Source organism: Beta vulgaris, chromosome 2, assembly GCF_026745355.1.
Source record: "Beta vulgaris subsp. vulgaris cultivar EL10 chromosome 2, EL10.2, whole genome shotgun sequence".
NCBI classification, from domain to species: domain Eukaryota; kingdom Viridiplantae; phylum Streptophyta; class Magnoliopsida; order Caryophyllales; family Amaranthaceae; genus Beta; species Beta vulgaris.
The window spans coordinates 34,344,500-34,364,543 of NC_079203.1; the positions used below are offsets into that span (position 1 = coordinate 34,344,500).

General features: G+C 35.4%; 1 protein-coding gene across 1 annotated transcript; it reads right to left on the reverse strand.

Annotated features, from left to right (window-relative positions):
• Positions 1-14,833: 14,833 nt before the first annotated feature.
• On the reverse strand, positions 14,834-18,871 carry LOC125494829 (uncharacterized). The gene is made up of 6 exons (XM_048638662.1): positions 18,809-18,871; positions 15,989-16,096; positions 15,764-15,853; positions 15,528-15,656; positions 15,352-15,435; positions 14,834-15,040 (listed from the first exon to the last, which is right to left on the reverse strand). The coding sequence occupies exons 1-6, from the start codon at positions 18,869-18,871 to the stop codon at positions 14,834-14,836; spliced, it is 681 nt and encodes a 226-aa protein (XP_048494619.1).
• Positions 18,872-20,044: the final 1,173 nt, after the last annotated feature.

Below are 20,044 nucleotides of genomic sequence, written 5' to 3' on the forward strand. Positions count from 1 at the left end.
ATTAATAATAATTATTATTATTATCATTATTATAAGAACAACAATAATAATTATAATCATAATTATTATTATTACTAAAAATAATTATATAACTCAAGTCATTATTTTATAAGAGCACTTATACAATGTTTCACACTTTCCCTTAAAAAAAAGTTTCACACTTGAGAAGTCGGCAAACTGAACTCTTTTTTTTCCATATAAAATAGAACAAGATATACAAACAACTATGACTTGAGTAAAAAATAAATAAATATCGTGCAACTTCAAATAGCTAGAGAGATTTGAAATTCGGTAGGAAGAGGTATACCGAATCTAAATTTATAATTTGTATCTCACACTTAGCTTATTTTGAAATGTAATCCGAACATAGTAGTTTCGTTATCATGAATTTGAGATATCATATTTTATATATTTCTTATTTTTGCGTCAATCTTATGTTCTTAACATGTGGCTTTTAATTTTCTATTATTTAATAACAACAAAATAACTTAATATAATAATAACAATGACATTTATAATGGTAACAACAAGATTAATAATAATTACCAATATTAATAATTAATAAGTACAACAACAACAATAATTAATTCTTTTGAACAAATATACTAGTAAATAATAATACCCCCTTTGTATTTTTTTTATCTTTGTCACTTAGAATCTTGACACTATTCACAATAAGAGATAATCTTTTAGATTTTTCTCAATATATAAGAAAAAATATAGTCATGTGGCGTCTTGTTTGATTCGTCTCAATGAGTACTTTATTAATATTCAATTATTATAATTTTTATTAATATGTAGTGAAAGATATTTAATAATAATAAGTTTTTAAATATAAGCATGATATGATCTGAACTGATCTGATCTGATCTGGTCTGATCTGATCTGGTCTGATCTGATCTGGTCTGATCTGATCTGATCTGATCTGATCTGAACTTATTTTTTCTGATCTGATCTGATCTGAACTTATTTTTTCTGATCTGATCTGATCTGATCTGATTAGATCTGAAATAAGCAAAAATAAGGTGAACTGAACATAGCCTAAGACATAAGAATGGCTTTATATTGATGTGTGATGTATAATGTCAAGGTATGTATGCGTTGACTTTTGTTTTAAAATTTATATGTTGCTGCTGCTTGTTATGTATTAGATGGAATAATAGGAGGATGGTGAGAATTGGGAGCTATGATAAAACCATAGCAGCTATAGATCAAATTGTCTATAATAAGGACTAAATTGCAAAAAGTGGGGTGTAAGAAAAAAACAAAAAGGAAGGAAATAGAATTGGAATTTTTTCCTTTAATAATGCAAAAAAGGGTATTAATTTCCAAAATATGCCCCCAAAAAAATAAATTCCCTGCGTACAGTCCACGTAGGACGGTACGCGAAAAAGTTTTTTTTTTTTGTTTTAGCGGAGGTAAACCGCTACTTGAAGTAGCGGTTTCCTTTGAAGAAAACCGCTACTCAGAGTAGTGGTTCATCAATATAAACCGCTACTTGGAGTAGCGGTTTATATTGATAAACCGCTACTCTGAGTAGCGGTTTCCTTGCCCAGTTGCAACGCAAAAGTAAACCGCTATTCTGAGTAGCGGTTTTGTTGCAATAACACAGCACAAAAAACTGTTTCCCCATTACTGGCCAAATGCCAGAAACACAAAAAAAATCCAGCAATTCCAAATAATTATCCAACCTGCAATTCCAGCAATTCCAAACAATTATCCAACCTGCGATTCCAACAATTATCCAACCTGCAATTCCGACACTAAATTCCATTCAGCAACACCAACTTCATCCACACATCATCACCAATCACCAAGTTCATCCACATTCAAATTTATGCAAAATTTTTATTACAGTTAGATTAGAAAATATGTCAATCACAAACAAAGTTTAAAATGTAACATAATGTTAACTAACTTACAAAAATAAATGAAATGCTAAACCCTTCTTCTTCTTTTGTGAAGGTTAGATGAACTAGGTGGGTCTCATGAGACTTGTCAATGGCATCAAAGAGAAGGGGGAGTAGTGTCAGAACGTCGTCAATAGGTCCTCTGACTGACTCGAGGTGAAAGCAAAGCTGTCATGGTAACATGATGTATATCCAGCAGAAGTAGGCATGCCCTGTACGATGTGGCCATGTCCAGCTCGGCCAACAACATCAATACACAGTCCCCTCATGGTCTGCAATGTCTTGCATACAACTGACGCACCATATCTGGAGGCAATGACTCAGAAGCCTCTAGTACAGTACCGCACCTATGAGCAATATCAGATAAAGTATGTGCCTGAATAGAAAGAAAAATACATATTATATAGTCGTATAAATAAATAAAAGTCAACTAAAAATCATTGACTTACCAGTACTATATCTGCAGACGCAGGCTGATAATGTGTAGAAGGTGGTCGCCTCATGGATTCGTCAGCGTAACCTCGTGATGCGACGAAACCATATCATATACTCCTCAATGGCATGAGTACGACCACTAAAAGGAGTGCCCTGAACTATGTGTCCCTCGCGCTCATCCCACTGTGCAATGTAAGGTCGATGTCTGAGCGGATAGTTCTTGTTCTTCGACCTCCGATCTATGCCATGAAGGGCTGTGCTCGTATCACAAGGTGCTGGAATCGTCGCTCGAATCCAAACTGGCGCATAACTCGACCAGGGAAATGGAACTCTACAATGTCGAAACAGATAAGTGGGGCCACTGTGCGCCATACATGTCGATCAGCTCGACATATAGCAGGTAACAACGCCAGTCTCGCATCAGTATATGGCTGCCAAGTCATCTACAAAAAAAGAATCTTACAAATATTAGGCATGAGAGATGTCTACCAATGTATATAAGTTAGGCAAACCCTATGTACCTGCTCGTCCGTCTGATGATCAAGTGCATTCCTGTAGTAACGAAGCCCACTTGCTAAGTGGGACCTAGTGATGTGTACTCGAAGCCAACTGGAAAGAAATACACGTTATATCCATGAGAAAAATGAAACTAAATAATGTCAACAAATGTGAGACATTGAATATTACCTGACAGCTAAGGGGTCAATCCCCGGAACATGCTGGGAGCCTAAAATAGGAACGGCCTCGTCAAACTGTGGAGGTGGGTCCCGCACCCTCAAAATTCGAGGTCTGCCGATGTGTATGTGCTCCCATGCCCAAATCTGTAACAACAACACAGGGCCACCTAACTCCCTCGCACCCCTCTGTGATGTCCGACATAGCTGCCGATACAGGTATGCAAGGGTCGCACTACCCCAACTATATGTCCCTGCTACGTCGAGATCATGCAAAAGTGGGAGATAAAGAACCTGGACTGCATCTCCACTCTTGTCAGCAAAAAAATGGACCCCATCAAGCAAGAATGTAAGCACGTGCAAATCGTAGTACTGTCACCTCATCAGCATCATTCGGCAACAAGAAAAAATGTTGCCGAAGCCATGTCAATCTCAAAGACGAACCCTGGAGAACTTTGGGCTCGTTCTCCGGTGTGTTGGGCCAAATCCCTAACAACTCGAAAACTAATGCAGCCCAGTTACCCTCGCCTCGACCAGTAACAGGTGCCCCGTGCACTCTAAGTCCAAGGATAACAGCGACATCCTCCAAAGTAATCGTCGCCTCCCCAACAGTCAAATGAAAGTATGGGCTCCTGCCTCCATCGCTCCACTAATGCCGTCAGAAGTGGTCTATCAATCTCCAAACCTCCCCCTACCAAACGATGTATGCCGAGAAAACCAGCACGCTCGACATACCGAAGAACCCTCTCGTGAATCTCCCAGTCAAGATAGAGACTATGATGATGCAACCGACACGATAATACCGTGTCCGCTACTCCCCTCAGACATCCTCACTCCGATGCTGGTCCTGGAGGGTGAGAACGCTGCGATCAGTGGGGCCGGGAAAGATGGATTGCGCCATCAGACCTAATAAGAAAAAAAAACATATACCGGTTAGTAACATAATGACGACTATGAAAATAATATAAATTTATGAAATTTTAAAAATATGAAATTATTTACCCAGATGTTCCTTCACCGTTCTTATTAGGACATCTTTGCTTATTGTGTCCTGAAACCTTACAAATGCTACATCTATATTTGCCAGGCCTATCAGCTGCATCCATTTCATTTTGTATTCGAGTGGACCTTGGACGTCCAGCTCCACGTTTTAGCCTCTCATCAGCTATAATTCTCGGACCATCATATGGAGAACAATTATGCATATCAGGCACAGGCTTGAAAAAGGACATATAAGTAGATCGATACGAGCTAGTCAGAAAAGAAGCGTCCACAAAACCACTATATGACAAGCTCCGGTGACGACATACCGCAAGGACATGAGAACACGGACAACTTATATATTATGACTTTCTCACATGTACATGTCTTCTGCATTAAGTTAACCTGTGTTTCTTTCCACCTTTCCCTGCAATACGGTCTCCACGACCAGTAGTGACCTCAAATAGCCCTCGTTCATATCAAACACAATCACCTCATGAGCACCTGCCTTCTCCATGTTCTTTTCAATGATGGTAGTCGCCTTCGGGCTATAATCATGGCCTTCCTCAAGTCTTTTTCTACCAATTCTCTCCTTGTAGCAAAATAAGAATTGACACGATAAAATGTCATTCTTACCAAAGCAGTGATCGGAAGACATCTTGCCCTTTTAGGACACCATTAAACACTTCAGACATGTTGTGGTTTGCACACCATATCTACACCCACCATCATGATGAGAGACCATAGATGAAGGGGAATGTCCAACAGATATCTAGCTGCCTCGACATTAATGGAGCCAATTCGATCCATATAGTACAAAAACTTCCTTTTCTGCCTAGCATATGCAGCTTTTCCGAATAGATTCTTGATGGCAGCATTCTTATACTTCGTATTCAAGTTCGAAGCAAGATGTCACACACAAAAGCTGCAAGGATACCCCTATGACGATCAGAGATGACACACAAATCCTTTCTATCTGTGACAGAACGTCTAATGCAAGCTAAAAACCAAGACCAGTCCTACGTGCTTTCTTCCTCCACAACAGCAAAGCCAAGTGGGAATAGCTGGAAATTAGCATCTGTTCCCATAGCAATCAATAATTTGCCTTTGTATTCCCCGTACAAGTGAGTACCATTTATAGTGATAAGAGGCCGACAATGACGGAATCCGGAAATGGAGGGTTTAAAGGCCCAGAAGACCCTCTTAAATATGTGCGTAGTAGGATCTTGTGTTGGGATCGTACTCCAGTAAACGACAGTGCCTCGATTGGACTCTTTCAAGGCTTGTAAGTACCTCGGTAACTCTTGATACGACTTATCCCAATCACCAAAAATATTGCTTATTGCCTTTTGTTTTGCTAACCAAGCTCTCTTATATGTTATTGAAAATTGATATTGGTTCTTCACAAAAGTCAAGATGGATTGAACTTTTAATGAAGGATCAGTCCTAATGAAATCCTCAATAAGATCAGCAACGAAATATGATGAAATGAGACACTAGTAGAATAAATGCTATTTGCTGCGGTCAAAAAGTGGCATATTGCTTCGGTTTTGGGTGCGCAACAATTAAGGGGGCAGCAATAGGTATTAATTATATTGCTGCGGTTTTAAACCGCAGCAATATCTACAAATATTGCTGCGGTTTCTAGGCCAAAATCGCAGCAATATATGTTTTTTTAATTGAAAAAAATACAACATATTGCTGCGGTTTTGACCAGAAACCGCAGCAATAGATACCGGTTGATTGAATTTTTTTTTTTTTTTTTTTTTTTGCATTATTCCATCAAATTTGAAAGACAAAAAGGCGGAAAGAAAATAAAACACTACTGATTGAAACTAATGACAAAAAATTATAATACAAATTCAAAAACATAAAAAATACAAATTGGAGTATATTGTTACAATAAATTTAAGGCAGATTATAAAAAAATCAAAATTATAATACTGGCTTGTCAACGTTCTTTGGCGCTGCGCATAATCAAGTAGAAACAAAGGACAGAAAAAAGGATAGATGTAGTCAGCTACAGGTTCAAAAGACAATAGACAGCATCACTTAGTTCGAAACTAATACATAAGATAAATTACAAATTAACAACAACCCAACATTAATATGTAACAATTTCATTAACTTGAAGCAAAATTAAAAAATGAAAACAGACAATGTCCAAAATCAGAAATTTGAGTAAACTACCATGTTAAAATTTTAATTAAAATCTAAAAATTTAGCAAAACCTAAATTGAAATCTAAAACAGATCTTGAGAACCGGTGTGTTTCGGTGCTGCGATGGGCGGCGCGTTTCCGTGGTTGCGATGGGTGGTGTCAAGTCGGCGTGAGAGATGGCTGCGATGGGCGGCGTGTTTCAGGCGAGGAACAACAACAATCCGGTGAGTTGTGGTGCGTGTTCCCAGTTTCAGGCGACTTCCACAGCCTCGCGCTGTCCGGCGAGTACTTCACCTCCTTCCTCACCTCCCACGGCCTGGCGCTATTCGCGTCGTCACTGTCCACGCCGTCGCTGTTCATGTCCACGCACCCAGTTTCAGGCGACGAACGGTAGAAGAGAGAGGATGTGAGGGTTTAGAGAAAGACAGAAGATGAGGGGAGGAGAGGGAGAGACGAGAGAGACGCGAAAGTGATGAGAGGAGGAGAGAGAGTGAGATAAGCGTTAAACTGCTAAGAGGAAGTGGAATGAAACCCTAGAGGATTCTTTTTATATTAATTTTAAAATCCTATTGCTGCGGTTTTTAGTAGGAACCACAACAATAGACCCAAATAATATTTTTTAAATATTATTTTAATATATTGCTGCGGTTTTTGCCAGAAACCGCAGCAATATATTTGGTCAAATAGTCAAAAAATTTCTGTCGAAAATATATTGCTGCGGTTTTCGGTCGCAAACGCAGCAATATGGTTATTTTATATTTTTTCTTTTCTTTTTACGTGATATATTGCTGCGTATGGGCAAAAACGTAGCAATACCACTGCAGCAAATAACATTTATTCTACTAGTGAGAGGATGGTCTCCACATGTTATGTCTCCCAAACAATTGCTTGGTTGTGGACCAACATATCGTACAATTTTGAATGAGAACAACTTAGTCATGATTGCACGCAACCTCCATGGACAGTGACACACTTCCTTTATGGCACATTCAATGACATATTTTATGGGCTCTGACTCTAACACCCGAAACATCTGGTTTTTAGAGATCGACCATGCTTTCACAAAATTCTTTAATTGCTGCAATAAGGCAAACTCTTGTCCTATCTCAAATTCAGAAGCCACAGTCAATGAACCAGTGCAATTCCAAGTCATCCATGAATATATTAACCGTTGATCAACTTCGTCAACTCTAAGCCAATCTTGTGAAGGAACACCAGCCTTTATTGCCTTGTCAGCTATTTCTCTTGCATCATCATCCTCATCCCTATCAGAATCCACATGCTCCTCCTCGTTTCCCAAAAAATCAACATCATTTTGATGTAGAGTGTCGAGATGGAATGTGGATGGTATGTGGGAGACGAACCAGGAGAAATAAACTCATTCATGTGCTGATTGACATAATGTGGGTCTGATAACATGCTAGTAAATGATTCAAATTGCATATTAGGAGCTGATGTCGGTACCTCCATGCTATCCCTAAAGTCCATTGAAGGTACATAACCCACATTACTTCGCAGATTTATCTCCTTGGGAACTTGTTCAATATACACCTCCATTGCCATGGCTGACATTTGTGTCACTGAAAGCCACATATCACTCAGTAACTCGTCTTCCTCTAGTGCAATTGGCACATATTTTCCCGGCAACGGATATCTCATAAACAATTTCAGTTTCACACACATACGATCACATCCAACAACGTCACATACCCTATTCAGAATCTCTTGAAACATCATACCGGAATTGATGAACAAATTTTTTTTCCTTCCACCTGTATACACAATATCAACATCATTTTGAGATAATTCAAACAATATGAACACCATTCTTCACCTATACTAGTAGTATTTGCAACTTAAACACAACAATTCATGCAAAATCAACCATCACAAAATGCTCAACGTCATTGTTAACCAACCAACAACTAAATTATACTAATCAAACAACTAAATAATATGCTAATCACCTTCCAATTATAATAATCACCTTCCAATTATACTAATCACCTTCCAATTCATACAAAATCAACCATCACAATATGCTAAATTTTTAACCATCAACAACTATATTATACTAATCAAACTAAACAATTTCCATCTAACAGCTAAAAACCTAAAATACATAACAAATATGGCATGCTAAGCAAATTAAAAAAAAAATCACAAAAATCAGTTCAGGTTAGGGCTAGGCTGTCAGTGGTGGTGCGCCGGTGAGGTGCGTCCGTGAGCGACAGTCTTGAGCTCCGGTGATGGCCGTGTGCCGTGAGCGGCGCAATGAACTCCGGTGGCCGTGGGTGGGGCTGCTGTCGGGTTAAGAGAGAGAGGGAGAAGAGAGTTTGAGAGAATAAGTTTTCGAATGTGTGAAATTGAAAGAGTTAGGGTTGAATTTGGGGATTTCAGTAAACCACTACTCGAAGTAGCGGTTTTCTTTAATCAACCGCTACTTCAAGTAGCGGTTTATAGGCGCGGGTCCAAAGCCATGTAAACTGCTACTTCAACTAGCGGTCAATGCTTATTAACCGCTACTTGAAGTAGCGGTTAATTTTAAACATAACCGCTACTTGGAGTAGCGGTTTTTATGCATTAACCGCTACTTGAAGTAGCGGTTTTACTGAAGTTCCAAAAAAAAAATCTCGCGTGCCGTCCTACGTGGGCGGTACCCAGGGAATTTATTTTTTTTGCGGCACATTTTGGGAATTAATACCCTTTTTTGCATCATTCAAGGAAAAAATTCAATAGAATTGGGAGGCATTGGGAGGCGTGAACTACTTTGGGATTTGACATATTGTAGCAGCAGAAAAGTGTAGCAGTAGCAATATAGCAGTAAAGCATTCCTCTCTCTACAATTTGTTTGTGGACCGTTAAAGAAGAAAAAAAAATACCAGCAAATTTATTTTTTTAAAGCAAAAATTTTGGACCCCAAAAAACCCATGAGAATGCAGAAATTTTGGACCCCAAAAAATACAATTGTTTCTTATAACACACTTGTTTCTTATTATTACAGTACACCTGTTTAAACTGAAGCTTAATTAATCAATCTTCTTACTTAGCAAAAAAAAAAAGAAAAAAAATACACCTGTTTCTTGTTAACATACACTTGTTTCTTATTACCATACACTTGTTTCTTATTACCATACACTTGTTTCTTATTAAAATACAATTGTTTCTTATAACATGCTTGTTTCTTATTATTACAATACACCTGTTTCTTGTTAACATACACTTGTTTCCCCATACAATACACTTGTTTCTTGTTAAAATACACTTGTTTCTTATAACAATACACTAGTTTGACGTAAGGTAATTAAAACTAATATAAATTTTAGTTTTTTCAGCTACTTTTTTTACTCCTAATTAAAATATAGTACCATTTGTTTTCTGGAATACAATCCTAATTAAAATATACTTTTTTTACTCCTAATTAAAAATGGTGCGTATTAAAATATAGTACCATTTTTACTCCTAATTATTAAAATACATTTTAATACTCCTATTTTTTAAGTTACTATAGTACCATTTTTTAATACGCACCTTATTTTAATTAGGAGTAAAAATAAATAGGAGTATACTTAAAAATGATTCACACAATACACTTTTCTTACTCCTAATTAAAATATACGCACCTCATAACAAATGTATTTTCTAATTAGGGGAGGAGAGAGAAAATATGAACAAATGCAAAGTTTGTATGGGAATTCGTGCATAATCTGCTAAGATGGTAGAGGAATGTAAAGCTTTTGCAGGCAACTTTTTCTTTTTTTCTCCTTTGTATATTTTATTTTGCAATTTAGTCCTTGCTATAGACAATTTGGTCTATGGCTGCTATGGTTTTATCATAGCTCTGAGAATTGGTGATAGGCGGTTGACTCCTGCTGTTGACGATGCAATAATGAGGTGATGATTGTGAAGAATCAGGTAGTGTAAGGAGTTGTAAATGATTCTGGGCGTGGAGTAAAGGAGTAGGAGAGTACTGTGGGTTTTAGGCGGAGTTGTAGGATGTGTCGAGGGATTTGCTATGTGTCGAAGAATTTTTAGGGAGTGATTTTGAGATGAGTAAACCGTGGGTTTGTGAGGGAATGTTAATTGGAGAATTGAGGGTTATGACTTGTGGAGATTTGTGTGTACTGTGTAGGTGTCTATTGGTACAAAATCAGTTCGTTGACTTTGCCAATAAGTCAATGGACATCTAATTGTTTGATACTGAATGCATTGGGAGGTTTAGTCCCTAGGGGTTACCGGTTTTAATTTGATAAAACCTTGCTAACGTACCTTGTTGCAATTTAATTAATGATTAAACTACAACACCTATTAATTTCGGGCAAAAAACAATAAATAGTGCAAACAATAATTGATCTATTAATAAAAGTATAAGATTCTCATACATGCCACAAACTTCAAAACATATTTTACAACAGACAAAAGGATAAGCCAGGCTGGACAATTAAAGAGGAGACACGAAGGCTACTACCTCCATGGTTCCTTGCTTCAATCGAAGAATTTAGAGATCTTGGCGCCAGAACATATTTTACGTCTAAAGGACTAAGGTATAACCCCAGAAGGGGGATGAATTATGCTAACGCTATGTTATGCTAAGGAAAGAAGAGATGTAGTTTGTTGAGTTGTTTGTTGTTGTTTGCTTGATAATGATTTCTCTTTTTATAGAGAATCACAATATGTAACTTCCGTGCAAGGTAGGGAGGGAAAATATTTGAATCATATTTGATTCAAATCTCCACCACTTTATGGCGCTAGATAATTGTCACCTTATAATGCACATTATTCTTCATACTGAACTATAGATACATAATTGTGTCTCCCCATTTAAGGATTCAATGATGAAACATACCGCGGTATTAGTTGGCGTGACCCGACGAAATAGCAATCTAAAGAACTACTCCAAAATTGAGTTTTGAAATGATAATTTAAGGCCCAATAAATTATTCATGGTAATTAATTGTATTTGATCCCAATTCTTTGAAAAGCCCAATTGATGGCTAATTAATTGATTTATTTTGATAAATAAATATTTTCAAGAGATATTTTTTATAAGTTATAATAAGATTTTATCCTGTAAAATCATATATCTGTAGTCAAAAGATAAAAGAAAATCTTTTAGAACGTGTTTTTATCGATAAATTATTAAGACCTATCAGAAACAAGCTCTACGCTGAGTCTAGCTTCCTGCGCCGAGCACAACTGTCCTAACACGTGGGCTTCCATGTAAGTCGTCTCTAGCGCACAACTTATACCAAGCGCACCAAAACTGCCATGTAGAATTCTGTTTCATGTAAAGTCATGCGTCAAGCGCAGTCCTCTCCTTGAGAAACATAATTTCTTTCTTATCTTTCTCAAAACGCGTAGGGCGCGTCAGACACTTGACACGTCAGCTGCACAAGGTGCAGTAGACGCGTGAGGCGAGATGCTGTTTGTGATTTCCTGAATTATGGGACAACTTTTCATTATTACTTTACGAATACAAAAAATCCTTACAAATACTTAAATTCTTTCAAACACTTTAAATACTTTCAATCTCTTCCTAATCATTGTGTTCTTGGTTCCACGATTGCTCCGCCTAAAGATCGTTGTGTTCTTCAATCTAAACCGCAAAGGTATAATCTTGAGGATCCTTGAATAAACTCTCTATTTTTATATTGAAGTGACTCATCATTTCTTTCATGATGTAGATCTTTAATATCAAAATCGCTCCTTTGTATATTTTAATCCCTTTTATATGCTTTATTTCATATTATTATGCATGCTTTTGTATATTACTAGATGCGCCTAATCATTATATGAATATTATATGATTGTCCTGCATGATCGTTATCATCCACATGTTATTTATTGCTAAAACAAGACCTAAAAAATTGTTCTAATTTGATAGTCTAGTATAAACACTAGATCAATTACAAAAGGAGGGTGAATTGTAGTTGTGGAGTTTTTCAAACTTTTTGCGGATAATAAAACTAGAAAGCTAATAAAGAGAATAGATAATAAGGAGAACACTAGAAGATCCTTTTAACAAGGTCCTCTTCCTTAATTCTTTAGGAAGAAACCTTGCTCCTTTATTTATCACAGTTATCACAACTTATTATAAATCAATCCTCATTCTGTTTCTCTAGGAAGCAGTTTCTAGTCACCTTGTTCCCCTAAACATGTGACTTTCCTCACTTGACTTTAGTCAAGGTATTCTCTTTCTCTTTCTCACTTTGATTACAAAGATTTTGTTCTCTAAATCTCAATCACCCAACACTGAAAAGTATTACAAGAATAATTGCTTTGAAGAGTATGAAAACCAAAATAAACTTTCAAATGAATAAGACAATAAATCTCGAAAGTTGTTGGTTTATTCTGGTTCTTTGTTGAGATATATATAGAAGATCTGAGCAGCTCCTATTTTTGCTCCACTTACATAGACATGGGTGTTTGGAGTGTCCCATGATAAATCCGTTGATAGATGCAGCCATTTTATCCATGATCTTCTCCCACTAATTCCATGTACAGATCCACGTACAATCAACCATCACTCCATGTTCAGCATGAAGTTTGTTGTTGAGGCTGAATATTTGGAAGTTAGTAAGATCTCCTGGATTCTAGGAGCTGACTGGTTAGAAAATTTCCAGTCTCCCTAGAATCTAGGAACTGCAACTTGATTTGCGTTTCCTTCATTATAGCCCGTTTTGTTATTGCATTTCTTCAATAGTTTAATTCTTTCAACTGTAGAATAACACTAAATACATACTCCAACAAATATCATGGAATTTATTTTATTGAAAATAATATTCCATGTTATTAGGTTAATTCAAATCATATGATGTTTCGAGCATATGTACCAATTTATTTAAATAACTTGACTAGGTTAAACTCATAACCATTTCTCCACAAGTTATAATTAAATAAATTATTCTCAAAATAAAACGAACTAATGTAAAAATAAATTCTAAGTTCAACAATTAATATCCTAGACTCAATAATATTATTTGTCATCATTAAAACATTGAATAGAATAATATTCCCCCTTTTTTATGATGGCAAATAATTGGTAAGAAATTATAGAAAAAGAAAGAAATAATCAAAAAAATTAGTTTAGCAGACTCTAAGACTTACTAAGACTCACTGACTCTAAGACTTTATTTTACTCTAAACTGTTAACTAGAGACAGAGACTAAGATCATCAAGAAAAGCAACAGGGACCAAGAAAAGTTCAGAAATTGTCTTCTAATGCCAAGATATCTTCCTCCTTTTGTCATCATCAAAACTAAGTAGTGAACCTGTAGCACTAGTAGAGTCAACAATCTTAAAATCAAGGCAAGTAACTCTAACATATTATCTCATAATTTTAGCCATTCAAACATTCCAAGAGTAAGAAAAGCAGGAACAAGCAAAACAAAACATAAGTACTTCCTCCATTTCATAATACTTGCTACATTTCCATTGTGGGAAGTTTCACATGCATTACTTGCTACACTTCCTTTTTGGGCAAAAAACTCTCTCTATCTCTCTCCTCTCGATCACATGGGTCCCTTATCTTTTTACTCTTTACCTATCTTTCTCCGAAAATTGCCTAGGAGTCTGTGAATTGAGAAGTGTAGCGAGTAATATGAAATGGAGGAAGTATATCAGGAGCAGAGTTCAAATGATCAAAAGATAAGAAGAATGATTGGATAAAATAGGATTTATAGATTATTCATAAATGTCTTGGGATACTACAAGAAGAACAAGCAATAGAAAGTAAGATGCAATTGTTCAAAAATTATACAAGCCCAGAATAAAATTAAAGTCTTAAAAATAAAATAATATGTAAAGAGGTTAGGAGACCATTTAACATTAAAAACTAGTCTCCTTACCTTACCGTTTGAAACCATTTATTGACCACAACCGGTTTCTTAGGTTTATTATACCTTTTTTTTTAAGTAAAATGCTACAATATACATACAGTATCTTGTATTTGCGGCTCCTTGTATATACACTTTTTTTTTTAATAAAATAATTTGTTTTTTAATTTTTTTACAGGTTTGTATAATAATTTATAAATAGACACAATAATATTATTAAATATAAATTATTGCTTGCTTTATTTATCATGTTAAAAAAATATTTGCTACATTTAATTTATATACAAAACCAATTTTATTCAAAGCATCAATTTCTTCTAATAATGTCTTAAAATAAAGTTTCTATAATCTAATGCTAGCTACTAAAACTAAAATTCTAAAATAATCAAATAATATGTACAATTCAAACTTGATCGTTGTCTTCAATCTCCATCATCTTGTGTTTGATTGTTTAAATAAATCACCCACATATCTCTTAGAATCATCTCTTGGGAATAAGTGCTAGGAATTCTTGGAGAGTACTACAAATAATTTCAGATAATTATAATTAGAATTAGTATAAATATGTATCTCTATTATATAAGGTAACACATGGGGGACACCAAAAAATAAGACAAGTGGAAAAAACAAAAAGAGAATGGTAACTGCCAACCATATTTCCCAAAAAAAAAATAAAATTATAAACTCTAATTTATCTCTAACTCCCAGAAATAAGTTACAATGCAACATCTTCTTCTCATCATTATATTCTTTTCTTGATCATTATCAAACAAAAAAGAAAAATCACTTACCACACCAAGGCACCAACAAGAGTTACATATAGTTTTTTGTATGAAAATCACAAGAGACTTGGAGAACATATTTGAGCCAGACACTGAAATTCAAGAATGGCCCAAACGCAAGAACTATCGACGTAAAGCAAACTAGCACCCATCCTCATACCACAAGCACAATAAAGTGTCAGCTGTCTAAGATCACATACCATGATACCAAAAGAACAATGCAAGAAAGCATGAATATTCCACTTTACACATATGACAAATACCTATAAGATTAAGTCACAATATATCATATAGAGTAATCTCACTGCAATATAGATAATACATTATAATTTAAGTTAAAGCATCTGAACAGAAGAGCAAACAAAGCTTAAAGTAACCTTTTCAAGCGGACATTACTGGAAAGCTTTCGCGCAGCAGTCGTGGTAAACATCATAAAACGACACTGGAGGCAAGCAAAACCAATGGTAAGGATGCATCTTCGGGTTTACTTAACAAAACTTCTAAAACAAAAATCAGAAATACTGTAATTTCTATGAGGGTCAAAGATTCATTAGCCTTAACCACAAAGAAATACTTGTGTATCACGAATCCCAGGACCAGCAGCCAAGAGAACAACAAGATGAAATCCTTTCATCAAAAAGTTGCAATACCATTTTCTCTGATTATAAGTAGCAAAATGGGATATATTAGTTTTCATTCTGTAAGTCAAAGAACAACTTACAGGGTATGATCAAGGTCGAGGAGCCAAACCGCGACAAGAGCCTTCTCCTCAAGATGAGCGTGAGAACCAAATGCAACAACAAGAACATCAAGTATTTTCAAACTTGAATTACCAGCAACAACAACCAAATCTAACTCCTTTCCAGGAACTATACGGATCTGATGGGCAATACATCAACTACTCTATGAGCAAGTATGCATCTAATTATTTAATCTCCATCATTCTCCGCAATACTTGATCTTAACTTTATATAAATGACACCAACCTGGGTTTCAAGTTTCTCCAAATCATTGACCTTGGTCGTTTTATCTGCATCCAGCATGAGAAGTAATTCACCACGTGAATGAAGCATTCCCTGTTACACAATGCTTCCACATAAGCAAAGAGCTGCAATCAGTTATTGCCAAATTGCATGCATATAACAAACGTTCTTGAGAAGCATTATAAATACTTCCAAGTAGAAGTTGCTGACTAGCCTGAGTTAACTCACTTTTCTTATAGCTTCTCCGTTGCCATAGTTGCTGACCTTGTACTTTTTGACGAAGTCAAAAGTGACTCTTTTTGTCCCATCAACACTCCCATCATCCATAATCACCACCTAACAATACAATAGAAGTTTACGATTGTTAAGGACCGCAAAAAAAAGATTCTACTTATGTGTATATCACACATTGCTTCTGACAACTACGTCTAAAATAAACTCTTTTTCTTATGCTCGATCAAGACTACTTTGAGATAAGAGAACTTAAACAAGCTTGGACAAAAGACCTTAGAAGCACATGCAAAATCACTCACCCAATGCAATATAGACAAAACTTTTCAAATTATCCAAGCATCAAGATCCATGTTATTTGTCAATGCATGAGCTAGAGACCTCGACTAATACAATTGATATAATGCATCAAAAAGCAATCTAATCACCAAGTCAAAAGTAAAATATTATCTTACATCCCTTTTAAAAGGGTATGTATCACCAAACCAAAACATGTTAGATGAACCACAAATTCCAGTGGGTTATTAAGTCATAACTCATAAGAGATTGTCATATGATCTCAATGACACAAGAAAACAAATACATCATAGAATAAGTGAAACGTAGGAGGAAGGCACGGGGATTAAGGAAAGGGGAGATATAGAAAGAGAGAAATAAAAAGAGGAGCCCATGTGATGAAGAGAGAGTTTTAGAAAAGTAAATGCTAAATAGAGTAACGTTTCATACATCTTGAAACGGCCTAAAATGGTAAGTATTCCATTTATTTTAGAAAGGAAGAAGTAAGATTAATTTTACAACTGGGAAATGGGAGAGCAAGTGAATATGATTTCCTTCGAAAAATCAAAACTGAAACCAATACTATATTGGCACTCCCTGTGTCAACGTTCCACATTCTTGCACATAATACACTTGCTGCTAGTTAGAAACTACACTATGGTCTATACATCATTTTTATGTTCTCAACACAAAAATCTATGAGATAATTTCTTTCAAGAAATTTACCAAAATCTTAAAATGAAAATAACATATTATTCCAATGAAAATACAAAGCAATGCAAATTAAAAGAACCCTTTGCAACTAAGAGTATACCTCCACTAGTGAAAAAAAACGAAAAGGCTACGTTTTTGGCCAACAGTGTAATACCCCTCATGATTGCTTTAAAGGGATTTAGCAGGCTACTCATTCCAACAAGATGCATCTTTCTTTTAGGGAGCTTATTTCCTTAGTTACTCCACAGTTAAGCGTGCTTGGCTGGGAGTAGTCCAGGGATGGGTGACCTCCTGGGAAGTTTCTCAGGGTGCGCATGAGTGAGGACAAAATGCGCCGGAAGAACTTGTGTTGGTTATTGAGGACAGTTGTTGGTCCTGGATGCGCATTGGTGACAATATACTCGACTCCTTATGGGTCGGGGTGTTACAAATGGCATCAGAGCAACCCTGCGACCGCGTGTTGGGGCGACCCTAACGTCGTCAAGCCGAATATTAGGAGTCCTCAAGCGCCTAGTGGGGGAGGATTCTGGGGCTGCATTTTTTCATTTTCGTCAATTTTCCGAATGAATTTGCACTTCTTTGTGGGTTTTTTTTCTACCCAAGTAATATTTCCAACGAATTTGAATAATTTTAAATACGAATTTCAGTATTTTCCGAAAGAGTTTGAGTGTTGTGGTGGATTTTAGGGATAACAACATCGTCGCAACGATGAAGGTCGAAAGCGTGGGAAGAGCAGAGAGAGAGTGCGCTGAGTTCTGATTGAGAGAGAAGACGGAGATCGACAATTGGGATTGATATGGAGAGGCCGGCATAGAGAATGCACCGACGGTGAGTTCTGTTTGTTGTGGACGTGAGAGAGAAGGAGGGTGAGAGAGAAGGAGAGGGGTTTGTTGAGGAGAAAGATTAAAAGGGGGCTGCAATCTTCTGTTTGTTGTGGAAGTGAGAGAAAAGGAGGGAGAGGAAACCCTAGCTAGCCCGCTTAACATTTGAAGCCCGCGAATTCATTTCATTTTTTTTAAAAAAAAAGCCCATAAAGGGTGAGAGAGAAGGAGGGTGAGAGAGAAGCCCATACATATACATACATATATATATATACATACATATATATATATACATACATATATATATATACATACATATATATATATATATATATATATATATAACATTACATATATACATACATAATATTATTAATATATATATATATAATATATCATATACATACGTATATATATATACATACATACGTATATATATATATATACATACATACGTATATATATATACATACATACGTATATATATATACATACATACGTATATATATATACATACATATATATATACATACATATAATATATATACATACATATATATATATATATACATACATATATATATATATACATACATAATATTATATATATACATACATATATATATATATACATACACATATATATATATATACATACACACATATATATATATATATATTATATATATTATATATATATATATATATATTATATATATACATACATATATATATATTATATATCATACATATAATATATACATACATATATGTATATACATACATATATATATATAATATTATTTAAATTATATAATATATATATATATATATATATATATATATATATATACATACATATAATACTGACTTTCATATATGCACAAAATATTTGACCACTTTTAAAATTGGACAATCTGAAGAAATTCGGCCCATTATACTTTCTTGCACCACCCCAAATCACCACAAAACCCAATCAAAAACTTTGATGATTTCGATTTCTTACCACTTTTGTGGGAATTTTAAGTTCACTTTCAAATTCTTCCTCTTCATCAATTTCATCTTCCATTTTCATGGAAGAGTGCTCTATTTCCGGTGTTTTTTTCTTTGCATGCATATGATGCGTCGCTAGAGAGCTCTATTTCGTTGTCACTTTCGTCATATTCCACAAGAGGAGATGGTTTCTCATGTGAAAGATTGATTCTTTCGATACTTGAGCGTTTCGGTGCCATGGAAATTAGGGTTTTTTTTTGTGAAGAGAGAGAAGATGAGAAGTTTTGGGAGATTTGATGGTTTAGAGTGAATAGTAGGCGCGAGTAATGATGTGATGGTAGAAGGTGTTTAAGAGGGAGGCTTTATGCGTGTGTATAGAGGTAATTTAATGTGGTGCTTTCCCTTTTTCTTAGACATTAAATTTTTTAAATACAATGGGCATGCATTTAAATATTTTGAACCTATGCAATGAATGAAATGTGAATAGATATAAAAATTCAGAAATATAAAGAAAGAGAAAAATAAAAATTATGAAAGAAGGTAAAAGAAACAGAATGAAATATTTGAACTCATGCGTATAATAACTTCTAACTAAGCTAACAAGTTCTGTTTTTTTATTTACTGAAAGTACTAGGGAGGACATTAAGGGGAATATTATAAGACTAATGCGTGTCCTTAACCTTAACTAGGTGTATGAATAAAATTCAAGAAAGTTTCAGGACACACTTAGTGAAGAATATTACTTAGGGAGATGATTATAAAGACATTTTCATATTATTCTGGTCATCCCTAGTTCCAAGCGAATCTTTTCAAATCTTTCTCTAGAAAGAGGTTTTGTCAAGAGATCTGCAATTTGATTTTCACTAGGGTAAAACTCAACCTTAACTAGGCATTCAACATAGTCTTTTAAGAAATGATGTCTAATATGAATATGCTTGACCCTAGAATGGTGTACTAGTACCCTGGAGATACATATTGCACTTGTGTTATAACAAAAAATAGGAGCACACTTGTACTTAATGCCAAAGTCACGTACCTGTTGTTTAATTCATAGTTCCTGGGAACAACACGTAGCTGCTGCTACATACTCAGCTTCAGTTGTTGAGAGAGCAACAATGTTTTGTTTATTTGAACTCCAAGAAACTAAGCTTGTTTATAGGAACTGAGCAATTCGAGAAGTGATTTTGCGATTCACTAAGTCCACAACGTAGTCAGCATCAGAGTAGCTAACTAGATCAAAGATGTCACT